Source organism: Nilaparvata lugens, chromosome 1 (genome assembly GCF_014356525.2).
Source record: "Nilaparvata lugens isolate BPH chromosome 1, ASM1435652v1, whole genome shotgun sequence".
NCBI classification, from domain to species: domain Eukaryota; kingdom Metazoa; phylum Arthropoda; class Insecta; order Hemiptera; family Delphacidae; genus Nilaparvata; species Nilaparvata lugens.
Genome location: NC_052504.1, coordinates 66,846,881 through 66,864,403, shown reverse-complemented (window position 1 = coordinate 66,864,403; position 17,523 = coordinate 66,846,881). Strand labels below are relative to the sequence as shown.

General features: G+C 33.8%; 1 protein-coding gene across 22 annotated transcripts in view; it reads left to right on the top strand.

Annotated features, from left to right (window-relative positions):
• LOC111058914 (phosphatidate phosphatase LPIN1) overlaps positions 1-17,523 on the top strand; it is a 47,066-nt gene that overhangs the window by 24,658 nt on the left and 4,885 nt on the right. For 7 of the 22 annotated variants that reach the window (XR_005572838.1, XR_005572842.1, XM_039440422.1 and 4 more), the window contains exons 2-16: positions 657-847; positions 1,644-1,849; positions 2,510-3,065; positions 3,912-4,045; positions 7,884-8,059; positions 8,546-8,731; positions 8,971-9,124; positions 10,136-10,355; positions 10,636-10,747; positions 11,835-11,943; positions 13,359-13,547; positions 14,146-14,305; positions 15,461-15,609; positions 16,185-16,312; positions 17,194-17,305. Coding sequence is in view for 16 of the 22 variants with exons in the window: in XM_039440422.1 (XP_039296356.1) it covers positions 657-847; positions 1,644-1,849; positions 2,510-3,065; positions 3,912-4,045; positions 7,884-8,059; positions 8,546-8,731; positions 8,971-9,124; positions 10,136-10,355; positions 10,636-10,747; positions 11,835-11,943; positions 13,359-13,547; positions 14,146-14,305; positions 15,461-15,609; positions 16,185-16,312; positions 17,194-17,305 (2,782 nt within the window). In the remaining 6 variants the exon portion in view is untranslated. Of the gene's footprint in view, positions 1-656; positions 848-1,643; positions 1,850-2,509; positions 3,066-3,911; positions 4,046-5,742; positions 5,875-7,883; positions 8,060-8,545; positions 8,732-8,970; positions 9,125-10,135; positions 10,356-10,635; positions 10,748-11,834; positions 11,944-13,358; positions 13,548-14,145; positions 14,306-15,460; positions 15,610-16,184; positions 16,313-17,193; positions 17,306-17,523 lie in introns of all 22 variants that reach the window. The other 15 variants (XR_005572823.1, XM_039440386.1, XM_022346496.2 and 12 more) reach the window with 3 other exon arrangements.

Sequence of the window (17,523 nt, the reverse complement as noted above, 5' to 3'; positions counted from 1 at the left end):
TCATGTTTTTAATCACTTTACACAATCACACAGGAAAACCTGGCCTTGATCACGACATTGAATATTGGATATTAGAGATAAATTGTTGTCTATAACATTATTATCTTGTATCTCATGATTAACTACTTCTTATATCTTTTGGGCCTCATTACACAGTCATGTAAGTTATATGGTCATAAATATTTGACCAATATTTATCATAGATTTAAAACGTGTTAAGACGATCAAATATTTGACGACCACGTTGAAAACGGTCAAACGTGATCTGATCCCAAATTTGACCATATATATATATGATCTTATAGCCATACATATAGCCTAATGTGTAATGTGTTACGCAAGTTGCTGCATCACTGATCAATTTACTTTTCCTTATCAACAAGCTACCTACTCATCTTTTCCTTCATAAAATCAATTTACTCTTCCTTATTTACAAAGTACTCATCTATTCCTTTATGAAATTAATACAATTGAATAGGAAACCAGAACGATTCGAAAATTATTCTTTTGAAGGCTAGAAACAGCCAAACTTATATTTCTACTAATTTTTCTTGATTGTTCTAATATAGGTAGGTTATATCCATTTATTGAGCTGCAAAATTTGTGAATAGAAAATCATTTGAATAGAGTTTTGAATGTGATGGTAATTGTTTCAGGTATGCACAGCATGAACTACTTGGGCAAAGTGATCAGTAACTTCCGGTATGCTTACAACGAGATCAATGCTGCGACTCTGACAGGGGCGATCGATGTGGTGGTCGTCGAGCAGCCTGATGGCTCCTATTCGTGCTCTCCCTTCCATGTGCGCTTCGGAAAAATCGGCGTTCTTCGCAGTAAGGAGAAAGTGGTCAGTTGCCCAGACAACGTCTCATTTCTAACGTTACACTAGTATAAGTATCTGGGCTTGGAAGTGGATAATTGGAGGGACATTTGAGAGATACAGTGGACCTAATCAATGGTCTTAGGTGGGCTTACGAGCAAGTGTGAAGTGATTTTGCAGCTCTTCACTATCAGACACCGTTCCAATAGGATTACTGTTAACACAGCGCTCACCTCAATCTCTGGCCAAAATAGTTTTACCGGCCTGGACAACCACTCGCTAATCTAGTTGTCACTCAGATCACCTCATTTGAATTGCATGGGACCGAACTTGAAAATTATCACTTCTTCCAGACACAGCTTTCAGGACATGGCAAAATGTTTTTAGATCATAAGTACATGAATATTCTTGGTTTCTGTTTTTCTGAGAAAGTTTATTTTTTTGCTGAGAACAATTCCAATATGATTATTATGCATGGGTTATACTAAGGATTATAGGCTATGAGAAATCATTAATAGGTCTAGAATTCTGAATGTACCGAACCTTGGGGAAGTGATTTTGAAGCTTCTAAAAGCGAGGCTAGTCTCAAGCAGTCATCCTATCCTTCCAAAGAGAGACTAGCGAGCACGGCGCTCATCTAATATGTGCGATTGAACACTGCTCTGACTGCGAGGGCGATCACTTATTAAATGAGAATCGGTAAAAAATCAAACCCTTGAAACGTCTAATCGTATGATTTTATTTTGCAATATAGTATATTATCTCTAATAAATATTCTGTTCACTATCTCTTCTTGCATTCTAAACTTATTTTGTTGTTTCAGGTGGACATCGAGATAAATGGCGAGCCTGTTGACATTCATATGAAATTAGGAGAATCTGGTGAGGCTTTTTTCGTTGAAGAAGTTGCACCAGGCGAAGAAGGAATAGATGAGTTTATTCCTCCACACCTTGCTTGCTCACCGATTCCTACAGAGTCGACATTTGCAGATCGATTCTCGGCTGAAATAGCGAAAGCAGATCAGTGGAGGTGAGTGCTACTTAATACCTACATAATGAAAACAGAAACCATTTTCCTGGCCATTCTTGCCTGAATCAATCACACTCAGCCTCATTTGCCAAAATTTCCCCTTTTTTATTCCGTTAATCCATATTTACCATAGATAATAGAGATCAGTTTAATAATTTAAAAGTTATAAAATAGCCTAGGTAGCAGTAATCTGTGCATACATTAGACAAGCTTTTTTTTGTCACATGCAAGCTGTTTCTCTAACGTGTGTAATACCCACCACTATCAGCTTCTCCCATTTACAAATCCTCTAAATTATCTTTCGACAGCTTTCAATTGTGCCTATAGCTACCCCATGACGCTAATTTTAACGTATATTGGGTTTGATGTTTTAGCTCGAATATTCTTAATATCTAACAAAAACCGTGCAAATATTTTTGCAAACAGACCACGAGTACAGCTAACTATTAGCATAGAGTAAATATACCGTTAACCGATTACCTAGATTATATTTTGTCTTTGCTATAAGTCATGTTAATTTTCAAGGATAGTTTGTAAAAGCATGTCAGACTATCCTCTAAAATCCGCTTAGGCTTGGATAATGTTTTGAGCAGAAATCCGCTCAAAGTCTTGGAATGAGAATCTGAGATATTGTTGTATTAACTTGACTTGTTGTTTCAGTTTTGATGTACACCGTGATTCAGTGGAGCGAGATGCGCAGGGAAACGAGTGCGACGAGGAAGAGGAGGATGAAGAAAGGTCGGCAGAAAAGGGGCCGATAGTGGTGCTGGCCGGCGGCAACCTGCCGAAAACGTTCAAGGCAGAGACGCTGGGCTCGGCGGCCGACAAGAGTCAAGTGGCCAGGAAGCTGAGCACGGTCAGCGGAGACTTCCGGCCAATCGCCGAGACAGATGACGTCACCGACGACTTTCGGCCAATCGCCGCCGAGACCGATGACGTCAAGCAGAGTGCAAGCACCACCGACCTCACCCTCGACGAGCCTCCTCTCTCTGCCTCATCCTCGCTACCCTCCAACAAGCGCAAGCGCAGGAAGAAGTCGCTCATGAAGAAGAAGAACAACCATACCAACAGCAGCAGCACTCCTTCCAGCAGCTTCAACGCCAACAATAGCAAGAAGTTGATCGGTGCCATCGAGAAATCTGTCGAAGTTAGTGATACCATCGTCAATCAACCGGTTGATGCGGATAGTATTTTCCAGATCGAGGATATTGAGCAGGTTAGTGTAATGACTGAAATAATATTTTTAGTGATAAGAATACTAGCATCAAGAACTATTTTTCTGCCAAATTCATCTTAAATAATAGTCCCCTAATAAGTTCAGGTCTTTTCATCTTCTATGTCAATTTAACATGTGCTCTGCAATCCAATTTTTAGTACTTCAGGGTTGGAAAATATTTCATACTAGCCAATTTAATGTTAGATAGTAATTAAAATTGTATTAGTAAAAATCAAAGTTGATTATGTCGATTGACAGGTGTGAAATCCCTATGTAAGGATCGAAGTCTTTCAGTTGAACAGTCCATTTCCTCGAAAAGATGTTACCATTCACTAAAAATTCTTCAAATTCAGCTATGAACTGAATACGAGTAAACAGAATGTTGTTTTCCAGTAATACTAACTGAACAGTAACTTCGTTGCTTCTCAATTGGACGTTTTTTGATTGCATGTACCTTGACAAAATGTTTTTATACTAGCTGATATTCTCGAATTATCATATTATATTGACTGTTAAGTACGGCTTTGCAGTTATTCTTTTGCATGTTATTTTCTGAATCAAGCCTTCTATTTGTAAATGCGTGTTTTTGTCCGTATTATCGACTTTTCCTACTCCCTGAGTTTGATAACATTTGGAATGACTTCAATAACCAACAGATAGATTCAATACAAAAATATTTATACATTACATAATAAATATCAAAGTAATAAACAGTGCATGTGAAATAGAATGTAAATTGTAATACAATTTACAAAAAAAAATAAAAAAATTCACTGAATTCCAATAAGTCGCTTTATGGATTCAAATTCAATCCTACTTATATACTTTATTCTAAAACATTTTCAGAATGGTGGTTCAACAATTCAGAAAGAGAGAGAAGATTTCAATCCCTGTGATAATGAAGGTGAACTGTCTCGTATTCAAAACACTCCTCAAGATTTGCATTTCTTCAGTGATACCGAAGTCACTCCTGGCTGCAGGTAATTGGATAATATTATCAAATTAATAGAGATTTCTTCAGTTTACTGACTATAAAATTCTATTAGATCAATCGATAATCTAGGGGCTCTCATAATTTTATTAAAAATCAACATGCGAAATTCTTCTTCCAACTCCCATTTTCTTACTATTCATTCTACATTCTCAATCTTTTAGTAATATTGATTGGGAGAAGGGGGAACATTTACTTCATTGTGAATAAACAAAGGTTTTGCACTCTTCTGAGGGCTATTCTTCACCTAGTGGTTCACCTAGTACAGCTTCCATATTTTGTTGATTATTATGTATTCATCACTGAACTGAACACCAGCTATCTATTCAGCTTAGGTTTGAGTGATCTCTATTATATTTATTCAGATTGTTATATGTGTCTAATAATAACTAACCTCTTAGATTTTAGTTTTACATTGGCTTTGTCTACAATGCATGGAAGAAAAAATCTTCCAGATTGGAAATTGATATGATTGCAAAAACTTAGAAAATAATATTTCTTTGTTTATAGTCTATCCGAGCGTTGCACACTCGGTTTCATTGTTTTGGACATTATATTGATTTAATCATTTTGAAGATCACAGTTGCAATCAATCAAGTTACAATTAGGCTTACTGTGTTGAAACTCAGTTCATAATTCACTTTTATTTCTGCTCTAACCTGAAAAGGAAACTACTACAGTGATACTCTGGTACAACGTATTGATATTGAATATCGGGATATTCTTGATTACAGTACAGACGCTTAAATGCCACCTCTCTTTTCAACCTTTGAACGAAAGCTAATACCGCAAAACATATTAATACCTTAAAACTGACATTAATGTCAATATTTATTTCTTCAAAGACATATTGAATAAAATAATAATGTGGAGTATCATGATTTGCAATTCCAGTTTTGAGTTGTAGATAACCGATTTAAAATTGTAGATTTTGAATCTACAATTTCAAGTTGTAGATATCTGATTCGATTCAGATGAAAATCTTATATCAAATCAGAAATTCAGATTTGATAATCTGAATATCCCACTCCTATCTCCATTTTTCGTGATTTAGGTTTGGTTCTATTGATTGGAAAGGGACTAGGGAAAGGGATAACTTTGAACGTTGAAAATACCAACTTCAACTCTTCATCGAGTCTTATGTAGGAGTAAGTAAAAGAATAATTAAAATTTATGTTTTATCAAGAGATTTTATTATCTTGTTTCGTTAGTCTAGGGCAGGGAAAACTTGAAAGTAAAAGTATAATTTAAATTTACGTTTTATCAAAAAAAATTTAGTATTTTGCTTCGTTAGTCTAGGGCAGGGAAAACTTGAAAGTAAAAGTATAATTTAAATTTACGTTTTATCAAAAGATTTTAGTATCTTGTTTCGTTAGTCCAGGGCAGAGAAAACATATACATTTATACAATATTGTTTATTCCATGTCCAGGGTTTCACTGTAATGAATAGATGAATGAATGCTTAACACTGACCACTAAAATGATATAATTGAGAGTTGAAATGCTGATATACAAGATTGTTTATTGTATGTCTAGGGCTTCACTGTACTGAATAAATTTAAAAATGCTTAACACCCAACTACACCTGACTACTAAAATAATTTTAGTGAGAGTTTGAAATGTTGATGGTGCTTAGCATGTTGTGATGTGTATGCGTGTGCTGCTTACGTATGGTGTGGCTAACAGAGGCCTCCTAATGGATGAGCTGACGGCAGCGAAGGACGGCGACGCCTCGTTTGAGGTTCTCTCCGCCGAAGACCTCCTCAAGGCTGCCGCCGCTGCTGCTGCTGCTGTTGCTGCTAATTCTGCTGCGTCCTTGTAAAAAACACTAACATCATTCTGACATTTAAATGTTGGTTTTGACGCATGCACATAGCTCGCTCCCCATTCCGTCCAAACAATGCATTGTTCTAGATTGCATGAATAAAAACATTAACACATCACATTTAATGGATACAAAATTAATAATATCTCCGTGTCCCATTGATGGACTTGAACAATAATCGACAACTTTGTTGGGAATTTCGTCTCTCAATTCAGCCTATAATTAGACCAACTTGTAACAGATAATATGTTCTGTTTCCAATTTGCAAGGTATGAGTTATCCCAATCGTTTGCATAATTTATTTATTCATAGAAAATAGATACACTCCACGTAAAAACAACAGGCATTCGTCCAAAACTGCTATAAACCTTAGTATAAAATGAACAATAATTTAGAGGGTATCTATTGGTAGAGATTGAAAATGTGCACTTTTCTACCCTACCGGTATGTATGGACTAGAAAGTATTGGCTTATTTTCTGGTGGATAATGAAAAAATGACATAGTTTACCTGTTTCCTATTGGAGCTCCACCAAATCGATTCTTTTACATTTATTTGAATTATTTTTTGCTTGGGACATTTTCGAGGAAGAAAAAGCTTGTGAAAATTCAGAGTTTTCCTTTATCTGTTACTAGTTGAGCAAATGTTGAGGCTCCTAAATACGTTTGGGAGTTGAACAACGAGAATGGGAGCTGATCTCTCACGTGAGAACCAAACCATGAGACCAACACAGAATTAACCCATAATATTGAATTTCATATTTTCGGCCGTTGACGGATCGAACCGATCGGCTGATCTGGAGAACCCTTTCGATACAATTCTTCGTGATTGAATAGGCAATTCAGTTTAGAATAAAAGAAAATTGTTGTTTCTTTCTCCAAAAGACGCACTTGCGTTTGTGTATGCTACGGCGGCTTTCCACCAATTGGCTTTCTAGCCAATGCATGAATATTTCAGTATTTGATCTGTACCTTGCTTGTTTAAAATATTTTTATCAGAATGGAGCTTCCCATTATGCTGTATTAATATCCAAAAGCGTTTGTTTTCTAAAATAAAATTGTGATACAAATAGTGGAATTTCCTATTATTTTCAAATCTGATAAAAATGGGATTGTTTAGAAGTGATAAACTTTATGTTTTTTTTTGCTTTGTTCTTTAACAAATTCAATTTGATAGTTGCATCCAAACCACAGTTACTCTGACTACTCTGATATCAAGTTGATTTTTATGATTCGTTTTTCATGATCATTGTAACTTTCTTGTTATTATAATTTAGTTTTCATTTGCAAGGAAAATTTTAAAAAAACTTTGAAGAGATGGATATGAGTTTGTAGATCAGTTTCCAACAACTTCATCCTAGTTGACGATGTAATTGAATATGTTCTTGGTATTTTCACTATTTCCCATATTCCATGCTCTCTCGTTATGTATGAAAATTATATATTCTTCAGTTGTAATTTCTTTTACCATGATAAAACTGCATGTTATAAATCCATTCTAGTTAGATAACTGTAACCCATTTTAAATTGTGTGGTCATGAGAGTTTAATTTCGTATTTTTTGCACGTTTTTTCTATTTTTCCGAATAAGGTTACTGAATGCCTTTTAAATTTGATTCCTCATACTTGACAATTTTCAAATTGATGATCATAGAATTCCTGAATACGACTTGTAATTTTTAAAGGATATTAAAGGAGAAGACAATTCTAATAAAATAGATTTTCGTTTCAACTGCTAGTACCTATGTGTTTTTAAGAGCAGTAAAAATTTTGTTTTAATCTATTCTAGTTTTAAATTTTCTCTGATAATACTTTCGAAAAGTATCCGTGTTGTTCCAATTCATCTTGCATATAAACTCTCACTCTATTTTATTGGATATCTTTCGACAAATACTAGCATTTCTGCAATGAGGATTAAAAGAGTTGAGTAGTTGAGAATATTCACTACCTACTGCCCACTTATGTGTCACTCGTTTTACATTAGATTTTTATTTCATTTTTTCAGTCCTCACGATGCTCGTCAGTACACACCGGTGCAAAGTGACACCGAGTTTGAAACGAAAAGGATGCTAACCAGTGCAGAGAATGAGAATTGCAAGGGCTCTGACGATCCTCCACAGCAGTCGTGGCGCTGGGGAGAGCTGCCAACCTCTAGTCATGATGACTCCGTCAAGCCTGATGGTAACCACCACACGGTCAACATATTAGTCACATACATTGTCAATTATTCCTCACTGAACGACATAATCTGTCAATAGTAATTATTGATTTTGAATGCTCACTAAATTCTTCAATTGATTGAAAGATAGCAATTGCTAGTTCTAATTAATCTTCAAGCAAATGCTAGCATTCGAGTCAGCTGTATAATATTAATTCTATAGCTAGAACCAATGACTAGTTGCTAGTCACTAGATTCTAGTTCTTATTCAATTCACCCAATGTTTGTCATTAATATTTCTTCAATAAATTGAGAAGAATTATCGCAAAATAATCATCTTCTCTATAATTTGACGCACTGATTGATTTAGCATTTTCAAAGTAAGAATATTGTGTTACAATAGAATGCTGTTCCCAAAGATCACTTCCAATCATAAACGTGCTTCTATATTCAGTTGCCACGAACTCAATAATTGTTACCAATGAGTTGTGTTGAATTTTTTGTTAAAGATGCACAACGTTCGGTGTTATACAACATGCTGGGCTTCATGAAGAGAACAAAGCAGCAGAGAAGGGGTACACAAGGAATGTATCTGTCAGATATCAATAGCATCGAAGATCTTGATCCCGAAGTAGCTGCTCTCTACTTCCCCAATATCTACACCAAGCCAATCAAACAGCATTCCATCAATTCAGGTAATTGGGCTCATCTATGAAGTGACCTGTCACTTGTATTTGGTAAATTAATGATGATCTAACTATCATTTCAAAGTTCTTATTTCATTATTTTTATTATACTAGAGGTTGTATTTTGAGGTTCAAATTAGAGGTGTGTTCCTGATGTCATCTCACTAGAAGTTATAATTATTGTTTATCTAATTGAATGTTGTTTTTTACGTTTAAAACTAAGTGTGAATGTTGTTTTGCATTGTGAGGAGGTGGAAGTGGCAGTGGTAATGATGAGGATGCTGAGTCCGGAAACGGGCCGTCTCTGCCGCAGTCGCCGCACAGCGTGGAGGGGGCCATCGGCGGACCCAAGTCACTCGACAGCGACTTCGAAGAACCAAAGCACGGCTTGTTCAATTCCAAGTAGGTTTGCCAACATCAAATTTAATACTAGGCTTTAGTTTAATGCATTTTGAAGCTTAAACAATCAGACTATTATAATTAATTACAAATCTATTTATAAAATAACATCATAGTACCCCTTTTTCGAAAAGTTTTTAATATAAAATGACATATTAAAAACACATAATCTTTTATTTTATATTGAAAACTTTCAAAAAATGACACTATAATGTTATTTTATAAATAAAAAATAAGTATCCCTGAATACATACATTTTAAGAACACATTTAAATCATATACACCAATATTAGTTGGTGTTTCAATGAGTAACTGAATTCAGAGTTGATTGTTTAATTGTTATTTTGTCATCATAGTATCATGATATTGAGTTCTCTCCAACTGTAAGTTCATTGAAATCTACTAGTCAATTCCAAGTAAGTTCCACCAATCTACAAGTCCATTCCAAGGATATGTACAATTTTTAAAATCTATGTAATATGGTATTCGTCCTTTTCTAATCGTAGGATCAATTATTCCAACATTGATTCAATTGTAAGTTCTGTGCTTCATTATAGAAAAACTGAATACATGAGTTCGGAACATGTAAGCTACTATGGAAATAATATATTGTTGATAATCATTTCGAATATGTGGAAGTACTTGACTAAATTCCAGATTAATGTAACTTCAATAAAACTGTAACTTTGTTGGTGAATAAATTATTAAAGATTTTTGTTTCATTTCATAATTAGGTCTATGCAGGAATTTAAACTTCTCTTGTTTCCTTTCTTTTGTTTAACCATTCACCGTTGAATGTCATTAGTGGACAACTGCTTTCTTTTGTATTATCTTATCAAACTAATCAAAGTATTAGTTTTATAACAAGTTGGTTAAAAAAATATGAAGGTTTGAAATAGGTAATTTTGAATAATAACTGTCTTATTGTATTCTACATTCTACTTGAATATTACCGTATTTATTCCTTAAATTCTCGAATAATGTTTTGAAATTGTTCTGTTTCATTTTTCTCAGAGAAATCGCTTTGTCTCTTTGCGGTGGGCTAGAGGGCCAAGAAGGTCCTTCAGATCAGATGTTCCAGGATCATATTGTCCATTTCGAAGAGTTTGTTGATAACCCGGGACTCCTTGAGAACCCTAATCTTGTTGTCAAAATCGACGGCAAAAATTACAAATGGCGAACTGCGTGTTCTATTCTTATTGCGCGCCTTGTATTCAACAAGTCATTGCCTGAGGTAAATATTTGTTTTTTTTTCTAAAATCGAATCAAACTGATTTTTTCATAATAATTTGAATTTTAAGGTAAAATTGAATTTGGGATGAAATGGTGAGGATGAAAAAACATTCTTCTTTATTTTCATCGAGATTTATGTTAATGATTACTGCTGTCTTAATTTTATTATTAGAATTAAAATAGGTGACATGATATAACAATTTCGGATGATGGAGTTTATTTTGACTTTTCTAATTATTAATATCTCTATAAACTGAAATTTTGACTTTGGGTGCCTGCAGGATGTCATATCCAGACTGTCTGATGCATCACCCAGGCAGGACAAGAGGAAAGGCCAGCGCCGGGACTATTACCGATCTTGGTTCACATGGGGAGTTCGAGCTTCAGACCCAGGTAAATTTTATCACAATCAAAAGTTCGAAAAATTTCATTCATATTCCAAATCTTCCAGATTCATAATAAAAAAACCAGCTTGGGTTTCAAATAAAATTAACGTTGCACTCTGAGACATAAAATAAAAAAATAATTAATGAATGTATTTCTCATCAAAAACAATATGACAATATTGGAAATCTTATTATAGTATCAACATGATAGAAATCCTTGTTGAGAAGTTAGGTAGGCTACTCCAGGGATTCTCCAGGGATTCTTTCATGGGAGTTACCAGATAAAACATTCATAATCATTCTCGTACGAACATTTTATAATCGAAATAATTTATTAATTAGAATGAAATTTAATAAATTACGGTGAAACTATATTTTGTACAACTCACTTATTTTAGTTGAAAATAAATAATCAAATTGGGGTGAATTACGTAAAATATACTATGCCAATGTATTAATAAACAGTAGTCATGAACTATACACAAGAGCTATCAATTATAACACTCTCCAATGTGAATCGCCAAGTTTTTCATAGAATACAATTAAAATGTACAACAATATGGAAAAGAACAATACAATTCCAAGACCATAATTCATATTTACATTTATTATTCAATTATATGTTCATTCTGTCAATCCAGTTAATGCAGACAGTGAAGATGACTCGTTTCCAATAAATCGTGATCACTTCAAAATAACACCATCAGCATCCTAAAATAATACCGAATGGTACAAGTTTTTAAAACTTGTACCAATAACCTGAATCAATATCAGAATACCTGAGTAAAGCTTTTATTTTATGGCAAATGAATGAATTTGAAAAGCTAATTAGTATTTAACATAAGTAATACAGTCTAAAGATCTTAAATGTTTCTATCCATGTATTTCCAACTAAATTTTTCATAATATTCAACTGTGTATTGTAATATCTCATTTCTCGATCACTCAAATAAAATTATAGAAAACTTGTATGATTGTTATTTTCTAAAAGATCTAAAATTTCAATTTGAATGTAATTCATGATTAATTCGTGAAATACTCGTATTATGTTTATGCTGTTCTGTCTCAATCACGTTTTAAATTATATTTTGCAGTTATTCCTGGTGGTAAAGACGCAATCAAAGATCAAGCTGAAAACTCCTTAGACATTTTGGAAGCAACCAATATCGACAATAAGATACTCCCGCAGGAGTCAGTAATTGAGTAAGTTGTAAATTAATTGGCATTTATTTGTAAGATTTACTAGATTGATCCATTAGATAGAAAGTCTTGTTTGATAATAGCTAAGAAAACGCATTTCAGCTTTTATATAACTAATCAGTTTATCGAATTTAGTTTTTCATACACAATATTAAAGTTTGTTCATAGAAAATAAATATTTTTTGTTTTTTTTCAGTTTTTTAACCGTCAAAATTTAAAATTCTCAGTTTTTGTTGTTGAGTGAAAATGGACTAAATTCTAGAAAAGTGAAATCATAACCCTATTTCGGACTTTTAAAATGTTATCTAATTATCTAAATTTGGGAGAGAAATAGTACAAGGAGTATCATTAGTTTTTCTCTCCTGGTCAGTGTTTCCTTGTAAAAATTATAAATAAATAGAAAAATAAAAGAACAAAATTAGTATTAGGAGTACCTTTTACTGATGAAGTGACCGATCCGCTCTCTATTATACGGCTTAGAATGGCTGCGAAGTACTTTTTAATAATAAAATAAATTAGGGAAGTGTGTTTTATTTTTACAAACAATTTTTAACAAATTGTTACTCCTTATTTTGATGCCCCTTCACACTGAAATACGCCAATATATTATTAAATCTGTCAATAGCTGATATCTCATAAAAGTGTTAGGATAATAAAATAAGTCATGGTTTGAGTTATTACTTTATTCAATTAATTCCTACGTAAGTAAATAAATAAAGTCATTCATTGGTCTTCATATTTTTCATTACATTATATTTTATTTTCTAAAACACATTTTTATACTCGTATTGGATATAAATTAGATATAATCAATTTTTCTTTTATTTCATACAAATTCATAATTTTCCCCTTTGAAACTGAATTTTGAACTTTTTAATGGTTCTATGTTTTCAAATTAACATATAAATCAATCAATTTATTTTCAATTCATATTGATATTTATCAATTTAATTAATCCTACAAATTCATAATTTTTCCCATTGAAACTGGAGTTTGAACTTGTTTATGGTTTTGTCTTCAAATTAACATAACATATCAACTATTATGTTTTCCCACAGAACATAACTATCTCTTGGAAGAGATTTCAAAGGTCCTTCTTGGTAAAATATACTTCATCATACTTCATCAATAATAATATACTTCTTCATCAACTCTCATAACAGTTTAAAATCAACTTAGTTAATCAAAATTAAAATCTCTATGTTTTCCCCAGCTTTGCACTAACTCCTTTTTTCACAATAAGTTTTGATAATACAGGGTGACCCAAGTTGTCACCCTGTAGATTTTAATTGTTTGTTATTTTTACTTTTTGAAATTAGATTGAATTTGGGTATTGATAAAGGTGTTTTTGGATTTATTTTTTCATTTTTGACTAGTGATGATTCGCTCTTAACAAACGTTTTACTTGGCTATTTTAGAAGTAAGGCAAGCAGTGTCACTGAAGCACCTCAAGAAACAGGTTCAGATGTGATTGGTGTCCCTGACCAGGAGCCAGCCGTGATTGGCGAGCAGGCGCCCACTGCTCTCTCAGTCGTTGATTCGCCTACTCAAAAATCTAGTCTCACCACCATTCCTGTTGTACCCCGGTCAACCAAACCTCGTCCTGGGTAATTCTCATTCAATTCTATTCGATAAATCTCTTATCTATCATATTACTGTAACCTACTCGATCTATGATCAATCTATTCGAACAATAATTTATATGACTATTGTCGTACAGTTACTTTCTATGAATACAGTTTTCTTCGAACTGTCAGTATTCTTCATAAGTAACGTCTATGTTTCCCATTCCAACCAACGCTGACAGTTTGAAGTAATCTCACTGTAGCCAAGTCATTGAACTTATCGGTGATTATACAAATCAGATTGAATTGAGAATTAAATTAATTTGTTCTTAAATCATTAAACATTAACATTTCTGTCCTACATTCCGTGAATCGAGAAAAACCACAAGGAAAGATTGAAAAAGCGTGATTCTGAGTTTGCTGGATAACAAAAAAGTCAACAATGCTTGAATGAATTGAATTTTACAGTTTTGTGAGCTCTATTTTCCTATTTTTTGAGTTTCTCATGAGATGATTTTTCAAACATACACTTTCACCATTCAAAATGTAAGTTGTTTTTCAAGCTAACAGTTTATTTTAGCCTAGCTTTTCAATCAATTATGTGACATCAACTGAAATGAGATGTTTCCGTTGATTGCAGTGAACAAGTGTATTCAACATCATCTGAATCTGATTCAGAGTTGGACCGTAGGCAGAGAGTTTCAAAGACGCCCAGTCTCAGCATTCCTCTGGACAGAACTCACCGCTCTGGTAGCACTGACAAGTTCAAGAAAACATTGCGTCTCTCATCAGATCTCATTGTAAGTGGTTGGTTCTACAATATTCCAGAGTCTTTTTCCTCAAAACAAACGCAAACTCAGGTTTGGTTGGTTGGTAATTCATTGAAAAACAACCTTAATCTCAAATTTGTATCTTTTATTATTTTTGTGATTGAATGATTTGAGTTTTTAATTGTATATACACATTATGTAGGCCTAATGAAATGAATTGTTATTACTGATACCTTTTAGACCATTAAGGCTGAATGTCAAGTTTTTTTAATTGAGAAAGATTGATTTTCTGATAAGAGAATTTAATTTTTCTTCGAACGTAATTGTGTAATTATTATTGAAAACATAATCTAATTAGACAGATGAATTGAAAATTCTCATTTGTAATATCCTATCGAAACCAGACAGTTCCGTCACGTGGGTGCCATACAAAAATCATATAAAAAATCTCAAATTTAATTTTAATGAGATTTTTCTAATGCTAACTATTACACGCCCAGACAGAACAGAAAAAGCATGCAATTTGTATTAGCCTTTCATTTCAACCTGTGTTTGGAATGGTAGAGGGTATAAGTAGAATAGAAATTGAATTGGAAGATTCCTCGCAAATACTGTAACTAATAACATAGTTATGAGTTATATAGCTGATAACATAGTAATGTGAACTATTGCAATGTGAACTCTGAGAACTATTCTAAGAAGAGATATGATGGATCACTGCAAGGCGCTCTTCATCCAGCATAACATATTCACAGTTGTCGCACTCTACATATATGAAGTAACAACCCTGGCTGTGAGGAGTAGTCCAGAATTGAGGGGAGATAGACATGCCCACAACACTAGAAATAGAGCCGACATTGATCTCCAGCAGCACCGGCTCACAAAATTCAGCAGGTCGCCGGCCTACTCTGGGGCCCGACTCTTCAACCTTCTGCCCAAGGAGCTTAAGGCAATACAGGACTACGGTGCCTTTGCTAGAGGTCTGATAAACTACCTGATCGTGAGGCCCTACTATACACTGGCAGAGTACATAGACGACCACACATACTGGCACCATAGACCGTGAATCCCCATTGATTGGGAAGAAATTTGACAATTTCCAGGTCTACGATCATGGAGAAGACTACAACAAGTAACAAGTATTATTATATTCTAATAATTATGATTAATTTCATTCATTTTCAGGCCAAATTGAATCTGAGGGAGGGAGCGAATGAGGTGGAGTTCAGTGTAACAACAGCATATCAGGGCACTAGCAGATGCAAATGTTTCCTATTCAAGTGGCGCTATGATGATAAAATTGTGATATCTGATATTGATGGTACAATTACCAAGTAAGTGCCACTCCAAAAATAATATTTATGAAGATAAAACTGTGCTTTTCATTTTCAGGACACATTCGTGTTATGTGATTTTAAATATATATGAAGAACACATATAGCCTATAATCTTCTTTCCAGATAACGTCCAACAATTTGCTTAGCGTTGGAAAGAATAGTAATCAGATCATAATTTTTATCATAAGATTTTAATTATTGTTCATTATTTATAAATAATTTATCAAATTCAGTGCTCATTAAATGAAATATCAAGTGTTCCAGAACAAAAACAAACCAATAACACGAGCCACTCTCATAAATGTTTATCCTTAAGAACTGAAAATTTTCAATTTTAGCTACAGTAGATTGATATGAAATCTACCTACTGTTCATGTTATCATTCTCCAGCAATTTATTCTATTCTCTGATATCCTTATTATTAAGCTAATATCGAGTGATAATTTGACACATTGTCAGACCGGACTCCCCCAAAATGATTCCCTAATCCCCTATGATTCCCTAAAATCCATACTGTCAAGAATACTGAATAAATAAAAGTTGTAGGTATATCGCAATTTGATTATTTGCAGGTCTGATGTTCTGGGTCACATCTTGCCCATTGTAGGAAAAGACTGGGCTCAAAGTGGAGTCGCAAAGCTTTTTACCAAAATAAAGAATAATGGTTACAAGCTGCTCTACCTCTCTGCGAGAGCCATAGGTGAGTGGCATGTCAAATACTCAGCTCCAATCTCCAAAGTTATAGACATTTGTTACATTACCTACTACGCTGTTATTGTATGTTTGGCACATTGTCAACTTCTTAATTTTCTTCAAGACTAACCAATATCTCACTGTCGTGTGCAGAAATAATTTACAAGCATCATCATCCATAACCTCTTTCCCCTAGTTTCATTTTCCACATTAACCTTTCACATCTAAGGCTGGCCACTAACGGTAGAACATGCATGACGCATGACATCCACATGTTCATCATCAGCGAGAGGCCTCTACCATAAAATATACAGCAAATAACAATAAAAAATAAACCACTGGAAAATTACAAATTATAATGATAGAAAGTAATTCTACCCAAAAGGAGCAGCGAAGAGAAAAATGAACAAAAGAATCGAAGATACAAAAACTCGACCTAAAAAATTTGGCTTCAAGCGTTTCGCTGTGATCACAGCTATGATGACAACAATGTATGACGGCTGTGTATCATGTATGTTTATTTATTTATTTATTCGTGGAAACATAACAAATCATATAAATATGATTGGGAAGGAACAACAGGCTTGGCCCAAAACTATTACATTCCCAAATTTTGATTACATTTCCAAAAAATAGGTTATGTTTCTTCCGTAAAAAGTTCAAGCTCAACTTTCGTCCAAAAATAAATATGGGATGCAAATGTATATGTTGTACCGTTAGAAGCCAGCATAAAGCTCTCAACCTTGAGCAGTTTGAATTTGGGTTATCATTCGTTACTAATTACCAGCGCTAGATGTAGGCCATTACAGATGTAGTACCTCTTGTCAATACTACTCGGATTGTAATAATTATTAACGACCGTCTAATGCAGAAGTTTTAATTTTTCAGGTCAAGCACGACTCACTAGAGACTATCTCAGGTCAATAAAACAGGAAGATTTATCTCTTCCAGAAGGACCCATACTACTGAATCCTACTAGTCTTCTAACTGCATTTCACACGTGAGTTATTTTCCCAAAATAAAGTAGTATTTTAGTGTACAGTTCTTCGACGTTATTCAATCTGCTTCCTCTATCAAGCTATTATTCTGGGATCTAAAATTTTCAAATTATCGAAACTGTATGATTGATTAATATTTGAAATCATAATTGTATATTATTATTTGTGTTAATTGATTAATCTTCGGAGTTTCGGAATTTAGGTGCTCAAGTTATCAATT